This window comes from Brassica rapa, chromosome A02 (genome assembly GCF_000309985.2).
Source record: "Brassica rapa cultivar Chiifu-401-42 chromosome A02, CAAS_Brap_v3.01, whole genome shotgun sequence".
NCBI classification, from domain to species: Eukaryota; Viridiplantae; Streptophyta; class Magnoliopsida; order Brassicales; family Brassicaceae; genus Brassica; species Brassica rapa.
Genome location: NC_024796.2, coordinates 609,445 through 631,765, shown reverse-complemented (window position 1 = coordinate 631,765; position 22,321 = coordinate 609,445). Strand labels below are relative to the sequence as shown.

Below are 22,321 nucleotides of genomic sequence, written 5' to 3'. Positions count from 1 at the left end.
GTAACAAAACTTATCACTTGTTTCGTAACAATCTATCCTATACTAAAAAGTGAATATGGAGTGTTTCTATCCTGTCCACGTAGGATAATATATTAGACCAATCAAAACATTCCAATAATACACGCTGGCAAATAAAATAAAAAAAACTTCGACGCAAGATGTATATCATGAGGCTCTCGCTTCGTGCTCTTCTTCTTCACCTTCTTTCACCATCGTTTCAGTTCTCCCGATCCAGAACCCCCACAATCAATACTCCACTACATCTCGATTCAATTGAGTTACCTCCGACGCTAACTGACCTGGATCTCACGGTGAACCGTTTATCAGAACTGGACTCGAGGATCGCTCACCTCTCTATGCTCAAGAAGCTTTCTCTTCGCCAAAACCTAATCGAAGACTCCGCCGTCGAGCCTCTCTCTCGCCGGGACGCGTTGTCCGATCTCGAGGTGATTATTATCATCCACTCTCTGATTCTGCGAATTTCACGAATATGATCTCTCGAGGCCTTAAGATTGATCGTCATTTGTATATGTAGAAGCTGATTCTCAGAGATAACAAGCTAGCGGAAGTACCAGATATAAGCATATTCTCAAGGCTTTTGGTCTTTGACGTATCTTTCAATGAAATCACTTCGTGCGAAGGATTATCAAAGGCCTCTAGCACGTTGAAGGAGCTCTATGTGTCTAAGAATGAAGTTTACAAGATTATGGAAATTGAACACTTGCACGACTTGCAGATTCTTGAGCTAGGGTCCAATAGATTGCGGGTTTGGATTTGTCCTGATTACTTTACAATGTTTTAGCAATGAATATGAAAGCATTGAGATTTATTCAGGTGATGGTGAATATGGAGAGCTTGACAAAGTTAGAAGAGTTGTGGCTGGGAAGAAACCGTATCAAAGTTGTGAACTTGTGTGGGCTCAGATGTATTAAAAAGATTAGCTTGCAGAGCAATCAATTGACCTCTATGAAAGGATTTGAGGTGTGTGTTGTTTTACTCTTACCATCATTTTACTAAATCTGATGCATTGAAAAAAATATATGGACAGGACTGTGTTGCTCTTGCAGAGTTGTATCTGAGCCATAATGGTATCTCAAAAATGGAAGGCTTGAGTGCGTTGGTTAACCTACGGGTATTAGACGTGTTGAACAACAAGCTCACATCAGTTGATGACATTCAGAGCCTCACAAAGTATTTTACTTTTCCTTTTCTTCAGGACTGACTTTTTTATTTTGGTGATTTTTTGTTTGTTTACGTTCTGACTTTTCCTTTACCTGTAGGCTGGAAGATTTATGGCTTAATGACAACCAGATAGAAATACTTGAAGCTATCACAGAAGCTGTTGAAGGCTCTAAAGCTAACAGCTTTCCCGGATTCTCCATGTAGTTAGTCATTAAAACCCTTTTATTAACTTATTTTTTTCTAACAATATAATATGACTTCTGATAATTTGACTAATCACTGTATAGAAAATGGATGCTAATGTAACTGCAAACTGTGTTCATCCTGGAATCGTGAGAACGCGTCTCACAAGAGACCGAGACGGCCTCATCACTGATTTTGTCTTTTTCTTGACCTCTAAGCTTTTGAAGTCCGTTCCTCAGGTATCTAAGTCAAATCAATATTTGATCGATTTTCATTTATAAATCATATATTTAGAATTATCCAAACTAACGTACGACATCATAAAAATAACTTACTGATCCCTATTAATTATTTATAGGCAGCAGCAACGACATGCTGCCTAGCAACGAGTCCGAGATTGAGGAACGTGTGCGGCAAATACTTTTCAGACTGTAATGAAGCTCGGACTTCTAATCCGGATCGTGCAATCTTAAAGCTCAGAGACTGTGGACTGCTTCTGAGTTGTTGGTCACTCCAGCTTCCACTCCCGATGTTTATCAAACCTTTAACTACTTTTTAACCAACGATGCTATGTATGTGTAAAGCCTTTCCAAGCTTCTTGGTTGTGAAATGTTTTAGATCATTTGGAGGAGTAATAAAGTTTATATGTTATCACTAATCACATATATAGATTGAAGAAAGGCAACACAGGCAGATATAAACATTGGCACGCCAATGTATGTACCACAAAGACAACTATTAAGTTATCATCATATTAAAATCTAGGGGGCATTAAGCACATGCCTAACAAAAAAATATTTAAAACACACTGTGTTAGTGTTATCGGCTAAACAAGAGTTTGTTTTTAAGATTTTTGTAAGAACATAATTTTTTTTAAAGATAATATTGGCTTTTTAACATGCTTTTGCATACTCATTGCATAATTATATGCACTTGCAAGGCATCGCCAGTCCTATATTATACTCAAATTTTATGTAGTGTTTCCAAATCTACAGAGTGATGGTCTGGTTTATATGATTTAAAGACTAATTTTTGGTGGTGTTTTAAAAAAAATTGGATTAGTTTGGTTTGTGTTTTATTTTTCTTTATAATGTGTTTCCATAAGCTGGTTTTGAGAAAAATAATTTTTTTTGTTGTTTGATATTTTTATTCAGTTTATTTTTTTATCATAAAATAGTTGTGTTTTGTAAAAATAACCGATTTAAATCATCTATTTTAATCAGAAACCATGTAAAGCAATTTCATTTCTCTTAATTCCGTTGATATTTGATCGAAAAACATTTCTTAACCTTTAGCTAAAAATTTTAGTTTTCAGTCTCCTTGATAAAAAAATTTTGGTTAGTGTATCAAATCAATATTGTATAGCCGTAAATTAATTATACAAATGAAATTATTTATCATTTGAAATAAACAATGCAAAAAGCCTGTATATATGTCAGTTTATATTTTTTTTAGAGAGGGCAGAAATTGAAAATGTAAAATCAATAATTCTAAATACATAAAAAAAGTTTTAAATTAAATGTAGATTTAACAATTGTTTTGTATGAAACAAAAGATTTTAGCTGAAACTTAAGAATATTGTCTATTCATAACTTTCCGTTCATTTTAATAATAAATAAACAACAAAGAGTAAGGGGTTGATTGGTTGTTCTGTAGTTTTTATTTTTGTTTTTATTTTAGAAAATAAGTTGTGAATTGTTTTGCTTCGGCTTTAATTGTTTTGCTATATATCTATTTTCAAAGCACTAAATGAAATCTTTAGAAAATTTGATTTTGAAAACTAATATATTATTTTTTTTCAAAAAAACTTTATACTATATCTTTAATTTTAAAAGATAAAATATGATTGTTTTAAAAATAAAAATTTTAGAAAAAAGTGGATTTCTAAAACATTTACCACCATTACCAATCAACCTCTGAGTTTATTCATTTCAAATTCTTTGGAGAACATAATAAATTAATTTCCGTATTATTAGTTATGTTTTTGGTAGTCAATTTTGAAATAATACATATACATGTTTTTATAAAAAAATAAACAAGCTAAAATTAATTAAAAATTATAAGAAGAAATTTATCCGGGCGTAGCCCGGACAAAGACCCTAGTTACACTAATATTCAACCACTAGATTTGATAGCATGCCCATGTAGAGAACATAATCAGAATATAGAGACTCACAATTAAACTAAATAATACCTCTAAAGCTCTTATCATTCCTTATTGGGCCTTCACAGGCTCAATGTCTGACCTTTTCGTTAATTATTATTATTTGCCATTTTGAAATTGCATAATCTCAATCTGTCAAATCTCAAGCCATCAGAATATTAAAACACGTCACCAATAAATTAACCCCTTTGCCGAGGTGAAACGTTGAAAGGTCTCTGTTTCCTCGGGACCAAAAGAACTAACGGTAACATTTGCTTCATTTCTTTACCGGTGGATGATAAATTTTAAAAAATTGGAAAAAAAAAAGAAACACCTAACGGTAACTTTACACCATCTGTCTATATAAACAAACAATGGTTTCCTCTCTTACCACCACTCTTCCTTCTTGATCTTGTTATGTCTCTCTCTTTCTCAAGAAATGAGTCGTACTTTCAGATGTCGCTCATAGATTGTGAAGTAAAGACCTTGAAGGAAGTATTGAATAGTGTCACCGCATCATATATACGATGCGAAGCTTCCCTCTCACGCATCGGCTCATTACCAAAACAAATGCCTTGCGCGCTACGCTCTCTTCAGATCAGAGTCTAAATTCCATCTTAAGCACTTGAAGGCAGGTATATTCTTTTTCTATTATCATCTCTCTTTTATTTTTTTTGAATAAACATAAAATTTTAAAATTAAAAAGATTTCAAACTTTTTTTAAGAGAAATTTTGGTATATTGTTTTGATTAATTATGAAAACTTTAAGATGCATGATGTGAAAACTATTCGATACATATGGCCATTCAGTTGATTTATCAATTGGACGTAAGCGATTGTATGATTGTTTTTGTCTTCACGGATTGTATTCATTTAGTTTAATTTCTAAATTGATCACTCACAATATCAAAATTACTCTTAAAAGTTGTTTTCTCAAAATAAACATTTCTATTATCATCTTTCTTTTTCTTTTTTGAATAAACATAAAAATTTAAAAGATTTCAAACTTTTTTTAAGAGAAATTTTGGTATATTGTTTTGATTAATTATGAAAACTTTAAGATGCATGATGTGAAAACTATTCGATCAATATGGCCATCAGTTGATTTATCAATTGGACGTAAGAGATCATATGATTGTTTTTGTCTTCACGGATTGTATTCATTTAGTTTAATTTCTAAATTGATCACTCACAATATCAAAATTACTCTTAAAAATTGTTTTCTCAAAATTACTTTGATTGCATATATAGTTAAATATTGCATGTTAAAACATTAATTAAAGAAACCCATATCAGACACTAACCCTGAGAGTTTAATAATTGTTTCGAGGGATCCATCGGAGGAAGTTAACAACAGCAGGATAACATTTGGGCTCCTTGAAGTAGAAGAAGGAGAGAAGAAGCTGTTATATAGGGATTTTTGTTGTTAAAGTGACTGAGGGATTTAATAAAGGAGATGCATTCTTCATGTAACTTGAGAACTTGAGGTTATGAATTTTGCTTCTCTTATGAGTTATGATTTTTCTCACTACAATCGCAGGATTATTCTCATATCAGAAGTTCTAGTTGGGTCTCTACATTTTATATTAGAGCAAAAAATGATTGAAAAAACACACAAAAAAGTGTAATTTAGAAAAATATCATGTTGTGAAAAAACCATCTTCCAAAAGATATTTTATAATGATTATTGATTTGTATAAACATAGGCAACTTCAAGGGTAATTTACATTTTAAGATTATATAATCATTAATTAATAAATACTATCATATAGATACATGAATTTTGTAAGAGTTTTTGTGATATATTTCCCTGATATGATGATTTAACCAATTGATGATAATTTATCTGAACAAGTATGAACTTTTATTAACTTTTTCATCAAAAATGAAGGGAGGAAAATAAATAAAATGGTGTAAAGACTAGTGGGACTGTATAACAACTCAAAAGGATCCTTTTATGTGTCGAGGAACTCAAATGCATTATGAAGCTAAAATGAAACCTATATATAGAATATTTTGATCGCCCTACGTCCATATCATATGTGACTCACATCACATGGCTCATCATTGTTTCAATATGATAACTAAAGGTGTAATGATTTACTCAACTATGAATTTTAGTCTATATGGACCACCATCAGCTAATTTATATATTTTTTTCTTCATCAGATAACAAAATTTGTGATCATTTGAGCTAATTATTATGGAATTCTGTAATATATATTCGTACATGCTTTGGGTTTTGGGCAATTTTGGATGTTAGATACTTAGATTAGAAATTATATACAAACATTCCCTTTAAGATATAACCTTATAAGAAAAACTGAAGTTAGTTTCAACTGCGGGTAAAACTCTTTCTAAAATTAATGCATTAGTCGTTCAAAAAAAAGATCATCTGTTCTAGAATATTGTTTTGTAATTAAAACTGTAAATATAATCACATAAACATTCATCGTTAAAAAAAAATATCATTTTCGGATCCTCAACAATTACCCCCAACTACATTAAAACCAAACTTAAATTAGTTATTGATTTTTTTAAAAAGACCTTCAAAGCTCAATATATTCATTTTTCTTTCTCTATCAATGATTAAACTGTACTATTACTCATTGTTGTCATTATTTTTCTTTTCTCTTCAAGCAAGTATTTCACAAGTCCATTGCATATATATGTATCATACAATATCATAAATATTACATTATAATATGGTATGATCAACTTTACATCTTTGCATAATTCCTTAAGCTTTTTTGTAAGCATGGATACGTTGACAAGCCACATGTTCTTTTATCACAAGCCAAAAGTGGCAATAAAGAAATAATGAAAAAAGAGTTCATGAATTGGATAGTTTACTTTGTAATGTATTAGTTTATAAATGTAAGTATTAAAAATGATAAAATGAGGTTGGGGCCAATATCAAGTGATTGGTTGAGAAGCAAAAGAAAAAGGAGAGTTTGAACAAGTCAGTAATCATAGATAGTGAAAGTGACAGTTGGAAAAGGAGACAAGAGAGGATCCTATATTTAGACATTCACTTGAACTCATATCTTCACAAGTGTCTGAATCTCCACATCACTACTTCATTTCCATCCTCCAGATCATTTGGTTTGTGTTCACAGGTAATGTCTTTGAGTTCCTCTGGCATATCTATTAGACAATGCATTGTTATGCTATTGTCTAATATGTTGCTGTCTAGATTTTTTCATTCAAGTGATCATTGATCATCAACTCAATAAGAGGCTTTACCATCTGTCTCCAGGGAACTTCATTGTAATGGCAAAGAGGAGGTCATGGTTCGGTTGGATAAAACGACTATTCACCTGCGAGGCTAAAGCGAAAGCAGAGAAGGTTTTGTTTGTTTTCTCTCTTATGATACCATGTTTCTAAATCAAAAATGGTTCCTTGTTGTAGAAGTCAAGGAGATTAAGATGGATGTTTAGAAGACTTAAACTAAGACATCAGATTTCAACTAGGGTGCAAGAGACAAGGACTTTGAACCAAGCAACAGAAGATCAAAGAAAACATGCCATGAATGTAGCCATTGCCACGGCAGCAGCAGCTGAAGCAGCGGTTGCAGCCGCAAAGGCAGCTGCTGAGGTTGTCCGGATGGCGGGAAACGCCTTCACATCACAACATTTTGTCAAGAAGCGTGATACAAACTTAGCAGCTATCAAGATTCAGAGTGCCTTCAGGGCTTATCTGGTCAGACACTCTCCTAGTCTCTGCTCGAAGCTTATTCTCTTGCTGTGTTTGATCTTGTGTACTGGTTACAAAACAGGCGAGGAAAGCGTTGCGAGCACTTAAGGCTCTTGTAAAACTTCAAGCAATTGTCCGTGGCCGAGCTGTTAGGCGAAGTGTTTCTACATTGTTGAAGACTAAACCCTCCAACAAAGCTTCAGCATCAAGTCTCATCACTAGAACCACAGAAGGAAAACATTGGTCCAAGATCAAAGAAGAACTCAAGGTCAAGTGCAATGGACAGAATGTTTGGGACAGTAGCGCTCTCACGAAGGAAGACATCAAAGCCATATGGTTATGGAAGCAAGAAGGTGTGGTCATGCGTGAGCGTATGCTGAAATACTCCAGGTCACATCGGGTAAGCTCCCTCTCTCTCTCTCTTGGGATCTCTATGTAACCGGTTAGCTTAGGTTTCAAGTCTTGATATAGTGGAAGCTACGATAAAGCAAAGATCTAGTTTGTCTTGGAATACCTGAGAAAATAACATTTTTAGATTCAAAGAGAAGACTCTCAATTTTTATTAATCAAGTCAATAAAACCATATATTTTATATGAAATTATAATCCTAATTTAAACAAGAAAACTATTAAAATAAATAAAATACAAATAAATAGTAATTATCATAATTTCATGTTGCATCACTCATACAGTAGTTTTTCAGGAGAGAAGAAGTCCTCACATGCTACTTGAGTCATTACACACAAAGGATATGAGAATGAGAAGCTGTCGGCTTGAACATTGGGGTGAATCCAAGTCTCTCATTCCAAACGAGATCCTTGTACCGACAAAAGTAAAGCTGAGAACGTTGCAGAGACAAGACTCTAGTGATGGACAAGAGTCTCCATTTTTTTTCCCAAGGAGATCTTTTAGCCGTCTTGAACAGAGTTTATTAGAGGATGAGAGCTGGTACCAAAGCTTTAAAGGCTTCCAGCCTTACATGAGCGTGACAGAATCTGCAAAGGAGAAGTTTAGATCACTGAGCACACCAAGGCAACGCATAGGGGTGATGGATACTTGGTTGGATAAGAAGGATGGGGATAAAGTATCTCTCTGGTCTTCCTTTGTCAGTGAAACTAGTAAGATGAGCAGCTCTAAGAAGTCGTCTCTGGCACATTCATGACACTTTCTTTTTCTTTGTTCTGGTTCTCTTATATCATGGGTTCTTTATAGATATATGCTTGTGAAGAGTGTTTTTTTTTTCTGATTGGTTGGTGTGTTTATGTGTTCATTTATGTTCTTGAGGATTTTGAAGTAACTTTTATTAATATGATTCTTTTGTTCAACTCACGAGAAAAAAAACAGTTGGTTACGAAATGAGACATAGTACCTGAACGATAAGGCCTCTCTTGTCCATGCTAGATAAGCAGAACATGTATTTACAACCCCAACTAACGGAACCCCCCCCCCCCCCCCCTTCCTTTGGTTGCAACAAGAAGGATAACATTAAGACAAGTTTTTGATGGTCAAAAAAAGGCATGCTTCTGTTTTGACTAATCAAACATAACATAAAAAGATACAATAAGTCTTACGTTCAAATGAAAGTTAAAAAGGAAACCATAGGCAATTAACTTTGTAAGCTAGAAACGAAAATAAAACCGAGTTTTTTTTTATTGTTTGATATAAAATCACCGCTGTAACCATTTCTTCTTGTGACGCAAGCAATTCAGGTAACAGCCCAGACCCAACCCGACCACTCAGGTGCCACGAAAACAGTATGCTCCTTCATCTATAAGCAATCCTGGCCATGCAGGGCTTTCTGGTTCGTTGATGTCCTGAGTGGGAGTGACTAAGAGAAGCCTGTAAACTTTTTTACTCAATTGTTGAAGCACATCGGTGAAGTAGGCGTCATCATGGAACTGATCGGAGAATATGAGCAAATTAGTATCACAAGACCTCCTGTTCGACCTAGGAGAGTCCCTTACCCATAAATAAATGTCATTTAACATTCGATTACGTCTAGAATCCCCTGGAAAATAAATAAAATAAATATTTATCAAATGCAAGTGGTATAAAAGCGTAGATAATATATTAAAGAAAAAGAGTGGAAATGATCACCACCTCCGGGAAGAAAGTGGATTCTGGAAGCCCACTCCTTGTTACCACCCAGTGAAACTTTCTTGTCATCATCATCAAGATAGGCCCAGATTGTAATCTTATCACTAGAACCCCTTTCCACAAGAGCTGATGAGATAGAGTGGTAGATCTCATCAGGAGAGGAAGAAAGAGGGAATGGGCAATCCACGGCATCCCAGAAGACGGCTGTCCTAATCCCTTTGACGGTTGGGATGCGCTCTGAGCCATGCAATAGATAGAGAGAGATAAGGTTAAATAACGTACCATTTATCATTTCTATTATTTATTTCTTTTTGCTAAATATAATTTTTATTATTGGCAGATTAAATCTAAAACAAACAAAACAAAAAAACAAGTTGGGAATGGGGGGTCTTACCGGAGAAATCTACCGTCTTGGAGAGATCTTCTTGGATCTCTACATCCTTTTCGTCGATATCATCCAAATACATATAATCAGATAACAAAGCTTTGAATCTAGGCTTTGCTCCATCTAAAAGTCGTGCATGCTCAAGTAGAGATTCTACACTAAAGAGAGGAGGACAACAAGGCGGGGTGTCTATGACGAGAACATCGTGACCCCTCGATTTCAAACACCGCAGAACCCTAAGTAACTCCCCATTTGGCTTTGCGATTAAGGCCACATTTGATGGTCCTGGTCCCACACTTGATGTCAAAGTAATGATATCGAGAGTGATATCCGGCAATTTGTAAAAATCAGCCGAATATGACTTACCTAAGAAAAATAACTCCGATCATTACATATATTTATATAATTAAAAAAACGAGCAAAGAGAGAGAATGTTGTGAGGGATTTACATTTGGGTACGTAACTGATAAGGCTCTTCATCCACCAGTCTTTATCGTAGCTCTCGCGTTGCTGCTCAGAATACACTTGCATTCTCATATACCCACGAAAGCCCATTTGATGAAGAGCTTCAAACATATTGCTACTAACAGCACCAAGATCATCGCTAGTACCAACAGGGATTGGGTAGTCATCCATGTTCCAGAACAAGAGTGTCAGCCTCCCTACGGACAAAAAGACATATACGAGATTTACGAAAATATCGATCAGATGAAATCTAACTAAGCAAAATTTCGGGTAAGATAAAGAGATGGAGAGAGATCTTTACCGGACTCAAAATCGATAATCTTGCCTTCTTCGCCCATAGTTCCACGGATGAGATCTGGAGATGAGAGTGTTGGAATGAAAAACTCTTGTAAATATGGAGGAAGTGTGAAGAGAATGAAACTTTATGAAGAAAAAATGTTTTTATAACTTAGAAGCTGATTTTTATTACTTGGATAATTGTTAGGAACTTGAATTGTTTTTTGATGATTCAAAATGAGAAGAGAGTGGGGGTATTTATAACGTCTTTTTACAAAATATCTCAAATATTTTAATTTTAAATCTAGATAATTATAACATAATATCTAGATTATTTTATCTTAATTATCTAGATATATTTCTATAACAATATCTAGATCTTTATCTTAAGGAGGTGTTAGATTAATTCTAGATATTTGGCTAAATTTGGGCTAAACATGATTAGTGAATTATTAGCTCAATAATATGATCCAAATCAAATTTACTTTTCAACAGATAGAACCTTTGAGAATGTCTTAAGTCTACGGATGAGATGAGAGAGGGTTTTATTTATGGCTGCGGTCTTATCTATAAGTTCTGCCTCGCATGTTTTGAACTATATATCATCAACAGAACCATATAGAGGCTGGGATTTTTAACCGAACTAAATTTGCCGAACCTAACCGAAACGTTCGGTTCAAAAGTTAGGTGAAAAAAAAAACTGGTTATCAATTTCAATAACCAAACTAACCTGAATCCGAATTGAACTAACCAAATTTACAAATTTTATTCAATTTAAACCAATAATTTAACCAAACTAACCGCAAAATCGAAAACTTCGGTAAAAAATTGTGAAAACAAAAACCGAATCGAACTTTTTTTTTTTCACTTCGATGAAATTTCGAATGACCCGAACTAACCGAATTCCAAACCAACCGAAGAAACCGAACCCAGCAGGCCTAGTTTGAACATGTATTTGCATTTACATGCATCAAAGCCTAGACATGATGCGCCTATTTCAAACAAACCCACTTAAAACGGCACCGTATTAAAAAGAGAACACATCGAACGGTTAGTAAACGGACACGTCATTAAAACGGATAAAGCCTTTGTTTCCTTTGTAACAAGAAGGATAAGAACATGATTAATGAAAATTCTTAGGGGTGGGGTTTTAGCGAAATTTAAGAACATATTCTTAAATTATCTTAAGAATCCCATCTATAAGAATCTACATTAATCATGGTCTAACATCCAGAGAAGAGTCTCTTTTTGAGCTTTCGATAACATCCAGACAAGAGTTTTTTTTTCTACTTAATATATATATATAAAATCACCGCTGCAACCATTTCTTCTTGTGACGCAAGTAATTCAGGTAACAGCCCAGACCCGACCTGAACCCTCGGTGTTTTTTAATCACCAAAACAGTATGATCCTTCATCTATAAGCAATCCTGGCCATTCAGGGCTTTCTGGTTCTTTGATGTCCTGAGTCGGAGTGACTAAAAGAAGATTGTAACCTCTTTTACTCAATTTTTGAAGCATATGGGTGTAGTAGGAGTCATCATTGAACTGATCGGAGAATATGACCAAACTAGCTTCATGAGACCTTTTGTTCCACCTAGGAGAGGAGTCCCTGACCCATAAATAAATGTCATTTAACATTCTATCACGTCTCGAAGAATTATCCCCTGGAAAACAACTAAATATTATCAAATGGAAGTGAGAGTATAAAAGCCTAGATAAGATATAAAAGAAAAAAAGAGTGGAAATGATCACACCTCCGGGAAGAAAGTAGATTCTGGAAGCCCACTCCTTGTTACCACCCAGTAAGGCATCCCTCCAAGAACCTTTCTTGTCATCATCAAGATAAGCCCAGATTGTAATCTTATCACTAGAACCCCTTTCCACAAGAGCTGATGCAATAGAGTGGTAGATCTCATCAGGAGTGGAACAAAGAGGGAATGGGTAATCCTCGGCATCCCAAAAGACGGCTGTCCTATCCCCTTTGACGGTTGGGATGCGCTCTGAGCCATGCAATAGATAGAGAGAGAGAGAGATTAAAATAAATACCATTTATAATCATTTTTAAAAGAATGACAGATAGAAAATCTAAAATAATTTGGGAATGGGTTTTACCGGTGAAATCTACAGTCTTGGAGAGATCTTCTTTGATGTCTAGATATTCTTCGTCGATATCATCCACATACATATAATTAGGTAACAAAGCTTTGAATCTAGGCTTTGCTCCATCTAAAAGCCGTGCATGCTCAAGTAGAGATTCTACACTAAAGAGAGGAGGACAAGAAGGAGGGGAGTCTATGAGGAGAACATCGTGATTCCTCGATTTCAAACACTGCAGAACCCTACGTAACTCCCCATTTGGCTTTGCGATTAAGGCTACATTTAATGGTCCTGGTCCCATACTTGTTGTCAAACGAATGATATAGAGAGCGATATCCGGAAATTCGTAAACAGCAGCCGAATAAGACTTACCTATATATATCAAACAGAGAAAAAGAACTCCAATTACATATAATTAAAACAGAAACGACGAGCAAAGAGAGTGTTGTTGCGAGGGATTTACATTTGGGTGCGTAAGACATTTCGGCATTCAACCAATCTTCGCTATTGGGTTGCTCCGAATACACTTGCATTCTCATGTACCCAAGAAAGCCCATTAGATGAAGAGCTTCAAACATATTGCTACTAACGGCACCAAGATCATCGGTTGTATCGACAGGGATTGGGTAGTCATCCATGTTCCAGAACAAGAGTGTCTGCCTCGCTACGGACAAAAAAAAAAGGCATATACGAAATTTACGAAAATTAAATATCGATCAGATGAAATCTAACAAATAAGAAGGATAAGAGATAGAGAGATCTTTACCGGACTCAAACTCGATGATCTTGCCTTCTTCGCCCATGGTTCGAGATCCTTTGAGAATGTCTTGTGTCTAGGGATGAGAATGAGAGCAGGGTTTTATTTAAGGCTGCGGTCTTACTCTTATCTTGATACGATGTATTTACGTTACATGACATGCACCAAAGCCTCGACTCTTTTTAACAAAAAACCGCTAAAACGATGCCGTGTTTAAAAGAGGACACATCGAACGGTTAGTAAACGGACACGTCATTAAAAAGGATAAAACATGTTTCCTTTTAAAAAAGAGCACACATCGACGGTTAGTAAACGGACACGTCATTAAAATGGATAGAAGCCTCTGTTTCCTTTGCAACAAGAAGGATAACATTCAGACAAGAGTCTCTTTTAAGACAAAAGCTTTTTGAGCTTTGGATCACTCACACGACTTATGGAGTCTCTTCAATTTTCGAGCCGTTTCTCGGTTAATAGAGTTCAGTGTACTCAGAATCGGACGACGAGTCGAACAAGTAGGGCTGCGTGTCGTTCTGCGTTCACTGGAACCACCAATTCAGCTTCTCTCTCTTCTAAGAGTACCTCCACGGTTTGGTTTCAAACTTGTTTTCGATTTTTCTCAATTTGGTTAGCTTTTACTTATTTAGTGTTGTGTGTGATGTCTGTGTTGAGTTAGAGGGAGATATGGAGTTGGGTGAAATCAAAGACAGTTGGACAAGGAAGATACAGAAGGAGCCAAGTGAGAGCGGAGATGTTTGGTCAATTGAGTAGCGGACTCGAGGCTGCTTGGACCAAACTCAAAGGAGAAGGTTCGTTATTGTCTTGTAAATATCTAAAGTTATTAGCTTTTGGTAGTTTTGGCTCTGACCCATATAACTAAATCTTTGTTATGAGTGAAGAAGATAAGCATTTTGTTCATGTATGTGAAGAGAGAGACTATTATAAATAAATAATAGCTAAATTAGAGAGATTTTAGATTTCTTGATTTTTTTAAAGAAATGATCAAATTTATAGTCCAAGGCAGTGTAATATTGGCACTAACAGATGCAGAGAGGATGAGCTAGTTATGTTTATTTAAACATGCAGATGTCATGACGAAGGAGAATATTGCTGAGCCAATGAAGGATATCAGAAGAGCTCTCCTTGAAGCAGATGTGAGTTTTGTTTTTATCCAGCGTTCTTGCAGTATAAAAAGTAATTTTAATCGCTTGGCGGTTTTGTACAACAGGTGAGCCTCCCTGTTGTTAGAAGGTTTGTTCAGTCTGTAAGTGACCAAGCCGTTGGGATGGGTGTCATTCGAGGAGTCAAACCAGATCAGCAGTTGGTCAAGGTAAACTAACCAATGAACCATCATTTGAGTTTTTTTTTTTAAATTACAACTTAAGCTTGTGTTTTTGTATTGTAGATTGTACATGATGAGCTAGTGAAGTTGATGGGCGGAGAAGTATCTGAGCTCCAGTTTGCTAAGTCAGGTCCTACTGTAATACTGCTTGCTGGTCTCCAAGGAGTTGGGAAGACAACTGTTGCCGCTAAACTCGCTTATAACTTAAAGAAGCAAGTAATGATTTTTGAAGATTTTGATAGGATTGTCACTCTCTCTCCTATAACATATACATTAATTATAATTGAATATTTTTTAATAGGGAAAAACTTGCATGCTTATTGCTGGAGATGTGTACAGACCTGCTGCCATTGATCAACTTGTCATTTTAGGTGAAAAGGTATTGTACTTACTTTTGAATCATTAAAACAAATGTTTTTCTGATGCTGTCTTTGTATCACAGATTGGTGTGCCGGTTTATACAGCAGGGACTGAAGCAAAACCTGCAGATATAGCTAAGCAAGGTCTAAAAGAAGCTAAAATGAACAATGTGGATGTAGTCATCATGGATACTGCAGGGAGGCTTCAGGTAATAACCTTTTTATCTTTATGTATAATAAAAATCTATTAGTCATGACATTGCCTCTTTGTGACAGGTAGATAAAGAGATGATGGATGAATTAAAAGATGTGAAGAGGTTTCTGAACCCCACAGAAACGTTGCTAGTTGTTGATGCCATGACTGGACAAGAAGCTGCATGTAAGTACACTCTAATATCAATTTTCTTGAGTTTAGGCTCTAACTTTTAAGTATGTTTCCTCCACAGCATTGGTGACGGCGTTTAGTGTTGAGATAGGAATCACAGGAGCTATTTTGACAAAGCTAGACGGTGATTCAAGAGGTGGTGCTGCTTTGAGTGTCAAGGAGGTTCACATTCTTCTCCTTACTATACATTTTTTTACTGTAATGTTATATATTGAGTGCACATTGCTTTACTAGGTATCTGGAAAACCGATAAAACTGGTGGGACGTGGAGAGAGAATGGAGGATCTTGAACCATTTTATCCAAACAGAATGGCAGGGAGAATTCTAGGAATGGGAGATGTGCTTTCGTTTGTAGAGAAGGCACAAGAAGTTGTAAGTTAAATTACTACAAATTTTTTTTGTGTTTCTGTCTCTCTCTCTCTCTTGATGATGTGTTTTGATATATAGATGCGTCAAGAAGATGCTGAGGATCTACAGAAGAAGATAATGAGCGAGAAGTTCGACTTCAACGATTTGCTGAAGCAGACTCGTGCTGTTGCCAAGATAGGTTCGGTGTCACGTGTTCTTGGGATGATTCCTGGGATGGGGAAAGTGAGTCCTGCTCAGATACGAGAAGCTGAGAAGAGTCTTGTCATTATGGAAGCAATGATCGAAGCCATGACTCCTGGTTTTGTTCTCTTTCTTATTTCTTATTATGCCATTAATAGTACAAAACAGTGTCTTATATTCCTCGTTTGGTTTGCGTTGTGCAGAGGAAAAGGAGAAGCCAGAGTTACTAGCAGAGTCTCCAGAGAGGAGAAAAAGAATAGCTAAAGATTCAGGAAAGACAGAACAACAGGTACTCTCTCTCTCACTCGTAAGCTAGTTCAATTCTCAGACAAGAAAAGGATATTCAATTTGTTGTTATTGTTTTGTTCAGGTGAGCCAACTTGTAGCGCAAATATTTCAAATGAGAGTGAAGATGAAGAACTTGATGGGAGCAATGGAAGGAGGAGCGAATCCTGCGTTCACTGATCTCGCTGACGCAATGAAAGCTGAACAAAAGGTTTCTTTATTTCTTCTTCTTCATGATCTTTCACTTGTGGCAAGAGTATGAACTGATTGTTGTGAATGGGATCTTATAAGGGTCTACCTGGAACCGCAAGGAGGAAGAAGAAGGCGGAATCAAGAAAGAAGTTTGTGGAGTCTGCATCAAGCAAGCCTGGTCCTCGTGGCTTTGGCTCTGGCAACTAAAACAGCCTGTTCAACTCTTTGGGATACAACTCAAGAATCCTAACTTGGTCAATCTCAAAGATGGATTCATTTTTGTAATTTGATGAATATGGAAGATGATCTTTTGAATTATCATAAGTTTTCATAATCAACATCAGAAAGATATATGGAATAAGATCAAGAGAAGGCAGAGAGATCAACTGTTGTGTATATAAAGAGAAGATACATCATTCCTCTTTGTGTTATAACCATTCCATTATTATTGTTTGAAAAATAGGATGAACAAATGATTGTGTTGAGCTGGAAAGTCTACAGAGCTTGTGTATATTTTCCCTAGTTACATAGCAAAGCTTGGGAGACATTGTACAAAAGTAAATAAACAAAAGATCAAATATGGTTTCTAACTCATGTAAAAAGAAAAAAAAACGAATCAGAGTTTGACCATGAAGGAGCTTTTACAACTGCATCCACCCACTGCTGCCGGGTTCTCAGCTACCTGAATAAACAAACAAGCATTAAAAATGAAATGAAAATCTTGAAAAGGGTTATGAACATTATTTTTGATATGTACACAACAGGTTAAGAAAGTGGCTAATGGACTCTACATTGAGCTCAATGGTTCCAGTGACACTATATGAGCAATGATGATAACTAATAAGCCTAAAAAGGGAGGGCGTGATTACCACGAAAGCAGAACGGATGAGTTCGTCGACGTAATCAATGGTAGCGCCTTTGACAAAGTCATAGGAGACATTATCCACAACCAGTTTCACACCCTTCTCCTCGAATACCCTGCGCAATGTTTTACCAATTGAGACAAAAACAAAACGAGTAAAGAAAATGAGAGAGAGAGGACCTGTCATCAGGGTTGGTTGAATGATCAAGCTCAAAGACATACTGGAAACCAGAACAGCCTCCAGTTTCTACAGCTAATCGAAGCATCTTCTTCTCAGGCTCACTAGATTGCAACTCTTTCATCCTCTGGTCAATACAAAAATGGATTAACTCATACAAGGGTCAAGAGAATGTGACAAATTAATAACGATTCTAAAAAAAAAAAGAGAAATGAGAATATAAATAGGCATTTGATCCAATTCATACCCGGATGCAGTTGTCGCTAAGATGAACAGCTTCGAGAGAAGAAGATTCAGATTGGGAGGAAGGAGAAGAAGAAGCTTCTTTGAGAGCAGAAGAAACTGAAGAATAACGATTAAGCATCCGATGGTTTTCTCTGATACGAGCAGACATATACGGAACAAAGCGTTTCACAAGAGATCTAGACATGGCTTTTCTATCAGAATCTCTCTCTTTGTGTGTCTACAGATAAATGATTTAGAGCTTCTTTGTCGTGGAAAGACGAATCCTTCAAAAGCTTTGTTGGAAGAAAGTTTCTTCTTTTTTTTTCTTCTGGGAATTTTCTTACAGAGGAGGCGAGACAACAGATTTGGTCGTGTTTATACCACACGCTTCCTTTTTCATTTTAAGAGCATCCACGTAATTTATTTCTAACTTGCCCCCCATACTTTAGATCTTTACCAAATTGGCCCCATTAATTCGTTTTTTATCTATTTCATCCTTGATACGCATTTTAAAGATAAGACACTAGAATACAAAATTGTATCATGATGAAGTCAGAAATGGACTTTTGTATACACAAATTACTCTACATAATAAACTATTGTTGCAAACTCTCAGCAACAAGCAATCTACTCCTGAATAATGATTATATAAACAAGACCAAGTTGCTGGTATATGGTTATGTCACTTGTGTTAGAAACGAGCTCTGAAGCATCACCATATGGTCTTCAACCTAAGATACCTATGAAAACCATTTGATTCTCTTTCTCAAAGAGACGAAGAATCTCTATATAGTTATGTACCCCATGCCTTTTGTCTCATCCGCAGGAACTTGATGATTGCCTAAGTAGTAGCTATAGGAGAGGCAGTTCTGTGCTGCAGATGAAGTGTGTGAGTTGCTGTCACAAGTCCCTGGAACCAAATGCAAAATTTGAGATTGATATTGAAAGCAAGAAAATGTGAAACTGTCTTCTCATTCACACTTGCCAGATTTTTTTACATTTGTCAATCTGATTTGTCCACTTCTCGGAATCTTCTATCCCATTCGTCTGCCTCATAGTCTTGTTCAATCATATCTCTCTCTGTACTGTACACTATCCTCTCCTTCCCTATTACTGTCTTTTGAGCCATATCCCTCGCGCTCAGCAGCTGCCATTGCATTTAGTTTCAAAGGCGTTATTTCAGAACAGCAACCAAAATAAACATCTCCCCCCACTTTTATATAACCACTGATGTAGTAGTGCCTACCTTACGCCGTAGTGTGATATCTGGAGATTCAAGCGCTCGTGCAAATTGTAGCCGAGCTTTGTTTCTACTCTCTATCTGATCATTCTTCCTCTTCACTGACAACCACCGAACCAAAGGGATCACAAAGAATGAACCTGCGTACACCTGCACACGCAATGATCGTGCTTATAGCAAATAGGAGGAAACATGAAATTTGATAAAACTAAGTCACACCTGAAGTAGTGGATATATGTTTTTAACAAATGTAATAAATCCACTTGGTCTGAACGCCATCTCCCTGTTAAATAACGTTGTTGCGTTAGAAGGGTTGTATATAGTATACACACACAAGGGAGTATTAAGTGGCAGTAGTTTACTTTAGGAGGGTGTTTAGAACAATAACACCAAAGAGGTTAACCGCGCCTAGGCCAATGACCATTGCTCTCTCCGTCGAACTAGTTTTACTGTGAAAGAAGAAACAAGATTCCATTAATCACCAACCCAACCACAAAAAGAACAATAAAACACTTTTTCATAAGTGTGAACAATGATTTCATTACCTGAATTGCCATTTCTTCTCCTTGAAGAACTTGTCCATATCTGCAACAAAGTCAAACCATTTCCCCACGTATTCCTTTCTTCTAGTAGATCCAGAAGCTGTGCGTTGCAGCGACGGAAAGCGATACAGTATGTTCCCCTGAGTAACAGAAAGATACTTCAATAACAAATTACCAACGAAAACACTGCAACCAGAAAGTATATACCTCTTCATCCAGCTCAGGTTGACCATCAAATCTTAGAAGAACGGGAAGAATGTAAGATTCATCACTCTGTGAATACAAAAAAAAAAAGGAAACTCAAGAAGCTGAAATGTATTGTCTTTTTCATTTTTATTATAAGCAAAACATACCCTAGAACTCTTGGAAGATGGCAGATCAAGGTATGGAGCAAGTTCGTCAGCTGCAACAACACCTCCTCTAGCAGTTATATACCTCCCAATCTGCAAACAGAAGCCAGTAAGTCACTAGCATGTCATTATGGGAGTGAGATGTTTTTTCATACTCAAATCTTAAAAGATATTCTATTGAAGTCTAAAACAAACATATCTACATTTCCGTTATAATATATATATATGGAACCTACCTACCTACCATTTTGCTCACTAAACAACATATAAGATGTTACCACATAGAATCAAGAACTGCCTATGAAAACAAGAGTACATTACCATCTGCCACCTCTCTTCTTCAATTCCTTGATTAGGATCTCCATCTCCAAATACAAAGGAGAAAACCTATGAATCAACTCAAAGTCATTATCAATCAGTAGTAGCAACTGAGGAAGAAACATGAACGCTTTTTCAAGTTCAAGTTTCCTCTTACAGATTCAACGAAATTCATTCCCTTTCCCTCATCTTCACGAGCTCGTCTCCTTCTGTAATAATTTGGATCCCAGTACCTTACATAAAAAAACACTACAACATCACTAGGAGCCTCCTTAAGAGTAGATGGAACCTCTTAAATCAAGAAGATCAAATTACCAAAACAGATCAACAGGGCTGAAGTAGAAATTGAATCCAGAATCATATCCACGCCCACGTCTCCTTTGCCGATTATCATCCTCACTATCAACAAAAAGGTTAGTGCACATTTCAAACCAAAGCCATTGTAGACAAGTCACACACAAGTCACCTTCTGCTTGAAAGCAAGAGTATAATTGAAGTGTAGACAATAACAATAGACGCAATAAGCGCCGTCCCAAACGTAACACGTGTCAAATAGTCCACAGCACCCTGCCAACCACAGATGATAAGTAGCAATCAATTTCAAATAAATCATAAGCAAATCAGACAATACCTTTGCCTTGTCAAGAAAGGGTTCAATCTGTATCCGTAACGACTTGGTAGCCAACTTAGATCGATAGTCCCTTGGGAAAACATAAAGCACATCACCTTCATCCGATACCTTAAACGCATAAAGATCATTACTTTATTAAGGCAACTCAAGTTTTAAGCATAAAAGATCAAAACTTTATCATTACCTCGAGAAACCCATCAGTATCAGCCGCGAGAGCTTGAAGCGCTTTCTGAGCTTCGGTGACTTTCAACCCCGCTCTGCTCGCCACGTCACCGACAGTGACTCTCCCACCACACTCGTCCACAGCTTCCATAGCTCGTTTCCGGACATCCGTCGCTAACTTGTCGCTCTCCACCAGTCCTCCCGGTTTGATTACCTTGTCTATACTCGCCGCCTTAACCGCCAAGATTCTACGGCTGGTGAAGATTCTGGGGAAGGAGTGGTGATCGAGAGGAGATCTGAGGCGAGTCAAAGGCTTGTGTTTTGGTGAGAAGAGGGGTGGAGTTAGCCTAGGGGAGACGATTAAGCATGTGGAGACAGAAGCCATTCTCTAGTTATTACAGCTTAAAGTCTTCTTCTTCTTTTGTCTAGTTACGGATTCGAGGTTCAAAATCAAAGCTTTCCGATTGCCTGGAAAGAATTGTGATTCTCTCTCTACCACGAAGCAGAGCAGCAAATTCATAACCGAATCAAACCGACCGGTACAGCTCTCATCATAATCACGGTGAAATTACACATTTCTAACCTCTACCGGCTCTACGTAATATCAGACAAGTCCAAGGACTAATGTAGTAAATAGTAATATTTCTTTTATTTTTTTGTATTCCCTCCCTTTCTTTAAAAAAATGTAATTTTTCATACAGATTAAAAATGATTTACATACATTTCTGTTTTTAACAATTACAAGTATTTAAATAATAATATAAAAATATTTATGAAATTAATGAATTTTACAATTAGTATTAAATTAAAAATAATATAAATTGAATTATTATTTTTTCTTAAAAATTAATGGGGACCACGGTGGGATAAATTGAATTATAATTACATAATGATATTCAAAATGAATATAATTGAATTATAATTACAAAATGATATTATTTGTATAACAAGAAAAAATCAATACTCTTTATAAAACTGATAGAATATGTGTTAACTGATTACTTTGTTGTGTTCTTGCTACAAAATCTCTGAAACATATATATATTAAATGCTTATTGTCTATAATTTTTCTTCACTTTTTATTTAATATATATGGTTGTTGCTATTCCTTTTTACTTCTTCACATTCCATGCAAAAAAAACAATTGTTGGAACTATCAGAATTTGACATAATTCTATAAGGTTTGGTATTCTTTCTTGTTATCTTTTTTTATGTGAACATATAGTTTAGTTAAACAATTGAAAAAACCCATGCAATGGAAGGAAATAGATAGAAAAGAGGCAGATGATGAAGAAGTGGTCCGAGCATATGATTACAAGGTCCACCGCACGTATTTTGTGGTCCGTTGGTTTAAATTTTATTCTGGATGGTCTTTTGTTTCTTTTCATGTGTGTCTCTTTGTGTATAGGTTTCGACAAAAT

The 22,321-nt window shown here is 36.0% G+C and overlaps 7 protein-coding genes across 14 annotated transcripts; 3 read left to right on the top strand and 4 right to left on the bottom strand.

Moving 5' to 3' along the window:
• The first annotated feature begins 104 nt into the window (after positions 1-104).
• On the top strand, positions 105-2,023 carry LOC103850733 (protein phosphatase 1 regulatory inhibitor subunit PPP1R7 homolog). Of its 4 annotated transcripts, none has more exons than XR_004455345.1 (7): positions 105-446; positions 536-766; positions 835-981; positions 1,049-1,191; positions 1,281-1,382; positions 1,470-1,604; positions 1,724-2,023. XR_004455345.1 is itself a non-coding variant. In XM_033284993.1 (6 exons), exons 1-6 carry the CDS (start codon positions 159-161, stop codon positions 1,486-1,488), a joined length of 930 nt encoding a protein of 309 aa, XP_033140884.1. In that variant the 5' UTR covers positions 105-158; the 3' UTR covers positions 1,489-2,023. The 4 variants fall into 4 exon arrangements, 2 of the variants coding, with proteins under 2 accessions (XP_033140884.1, XP_033140885.1); XR_004455346.1 differs by having other exon boundaries at positions 1,281-1,385; XM_033284993.1 differs by having other exon boundaries at positions 1,470-2,023.
• A 3,256-nt stretch (positions 2,024-5,279) lies between these two features.
• On the top strand, positions 5,280-8,529 carry LOC103850527 (protein IQ-DOMAIN 14-like). Its single transcript, XM_018656774.2, has 5 exons — positions 5,280-6,627; positions 6,768-6,856; positions 6,920-7,210; positions 7,287-7,604; positions 7,908-8,529. The coding sequence occupies exons 2-5, from the start codon at positions 6,782-6,784 to the stop codon at positions 8,364-8,366; spliced, it is 1,143 nt and encodes a 380-aa protein (XP_018512290.1). The 5' UTR covers positions 5,280-6,627; positions 6,768-6,781; the 3' UTR covers positions 8,367-8,529.
• Positions 8,530-8,699: 170 nt separating this feature from the next.
• LOC117125617 lies at positions 8,700-11,428 on the bottom strand. Of its 3 annotated transcripts, XM_033284991.1 has the most exons (6): positions 10,621-10,703; positions 10,453-10,506; positions 10,136-10,348; positions 9,696-10,052; positions 9,302-9,538; positions 8,700-9,212 (listed from the first exon to the last, which is right to left on the bottom strand). In XM_033284991.1, the coding sequence occupies exons 2-6, from the start codon at positions 10,487-10,489 to the stop codon at positions 8,941-8,943; spliced, it is 1,116 nt and encodes a 371-aa protein (XP_033140882.1). In that variant the 5' UTR covers positions 10,490-10,506; positions 10,621-10,703; the 3' UTR covers positions 8,700-8,940. The 3 variants fall into 3 exon arrangements, with proteins under 3 accessions (XP_033140882.1, XP_033140881.1, XP_009125529.1); XM_033284990.1 differs by having other exon boundaries at positions 8,707-9,212; positions 10,453-11,428; XM_009127281.3 differs by having other exon boundaries at positions 8,707-9,212; positions 9,305-9,538; positions 10,453-11,428.
• A 228-nt stretch (positions 11,429-11,656) lies between these two features.
• LOC103850525 lies at positions 11,657-13,579 on the bottom strand. The gene is made up of 5 exons (XM_009127282.3): positions 13,293-13,579; positions 12,990-13,190; positions 12,542-12,898; positions 12,184-12,429; positions 11,657-12,093 (listed from the first exon to the last, which is right to left on the bottom strand). Exons 1-5 carry the CDS (start codon positions 13,327-13,329, stop codon positions 11,816-11,818), a joined length of 1,119 nt encoding a protein of 372 aa, XP_009125530.1. The 5' UTR covers positions 13,330-13,579; the 3' UTR covers positions 11,657-11,815.
• A 29-nt stretch (positions 13,580-13,608) lies between these two features.
• LOC103850524 (signal recognition particle 54 kDa protein, chloroplastic) lies at positions 13,609-16,710 on the top strand. Its single transcript, XM_009127280.3, has 14 exons — positions 13,609-13,869; positions 13,957-14,089; positions 14,367-14,434; positions 14,509-14,610; positions 14,686-14,838; positions 14,924-15,001; positions 15,065-15,190; positions 15,258-15,360; positions 15,428-15,528; positions 15,601-15,738; positions 15,814-16,033; positions 16,119-16,204; positions 16,286-16,411; positions 16,492-16,710. Exons 1-14 carry the CDS (start codon positions 13,717-13,719, stop codon positions 16,597-16,599), a joined length of 1,695 nt encoding a protein of 564 aa, XP_009125528.1. The 5' UTR covers positions 13,609-13,716; the 3' UTR covers positions 16,600-16,710.
• A 104-nt stretch (positions 16,711-16,814) lies between these two features.
• Positions 16,815-18,086, bottom strand: LOC103850522 (iron-sulfur assembly protein IscA-like 2, mitochondrial). Its single transcript, XM_009127279.3, has 4 exons — positions 17,680-18,086; positions 17,435-17,559; positions 17,262-17,370; positions 16,815-17,074 (listed from the first exon to the last, which is right to left on the bottom strand). The coding sequence occupies exons 1-4, from the start codon at positions 17,860-17,862 to the stop codon at positions 17,009-17,011; spliced, it is 483 nt and encodes a 160-aa protein (XP_009125527.1). The 5' UTR covers positions 17,863-18,086; the 3' UTR covers positions 16,815-17,008.
• Positions 18,087-18,173: 87 nt separating this feature from the next.
• LOC103850521 (uncharacterized protein At5g03900, chloroplastic) lies at positions 18,174-21,556 on the bottom strand. Of its 3 annotated transcripts, none has more exons than XM_033284982.1 (14): positions 20,923-21,556; positions 20,739-20,846; positions 20,574-20,674; positions 20,423-20,506; positions 20,265-20,340; positions 20,111-20,176; positions 19,793-19,882; positions 19,647-19,712; positions 19,443-19,579; positions 19,260-19,346; positions 19,117-19,180; positions 18,904-19,047; positions 18,643-18,804; positions 18,174-18,585 (listed from the first exon to the last, which is right to left on the bottom strand). In XM_033284982.1, exons 1-13 carry the CDS (start codon positions 21,283-21,285, stop codon positions 18,661-18,663), a joined length of 1,530 nt encoding a protein of 509 aa, XP_033140873.1. In that variant the 5' UTR covers positions 21,286-21,556; the 3' UTR covers positions 18,174-18,585; positions 18,643-18,660. The 3 variants fall into 3 exon arrangements, with proteins under 3 accessions (XP_033140873.1, XP_009125526.1, XP_018512289.1); XM_009127278.3 differs by having other exon boundaries at positions 18,174-18,567; XM_018656773.2 differs by having other exon boundaries at positions 18,174-18,567; positions 18,656-18,804.
• Between the last annotated feature and the right edge of the window lie 765 nt (positions 21,557-22,321).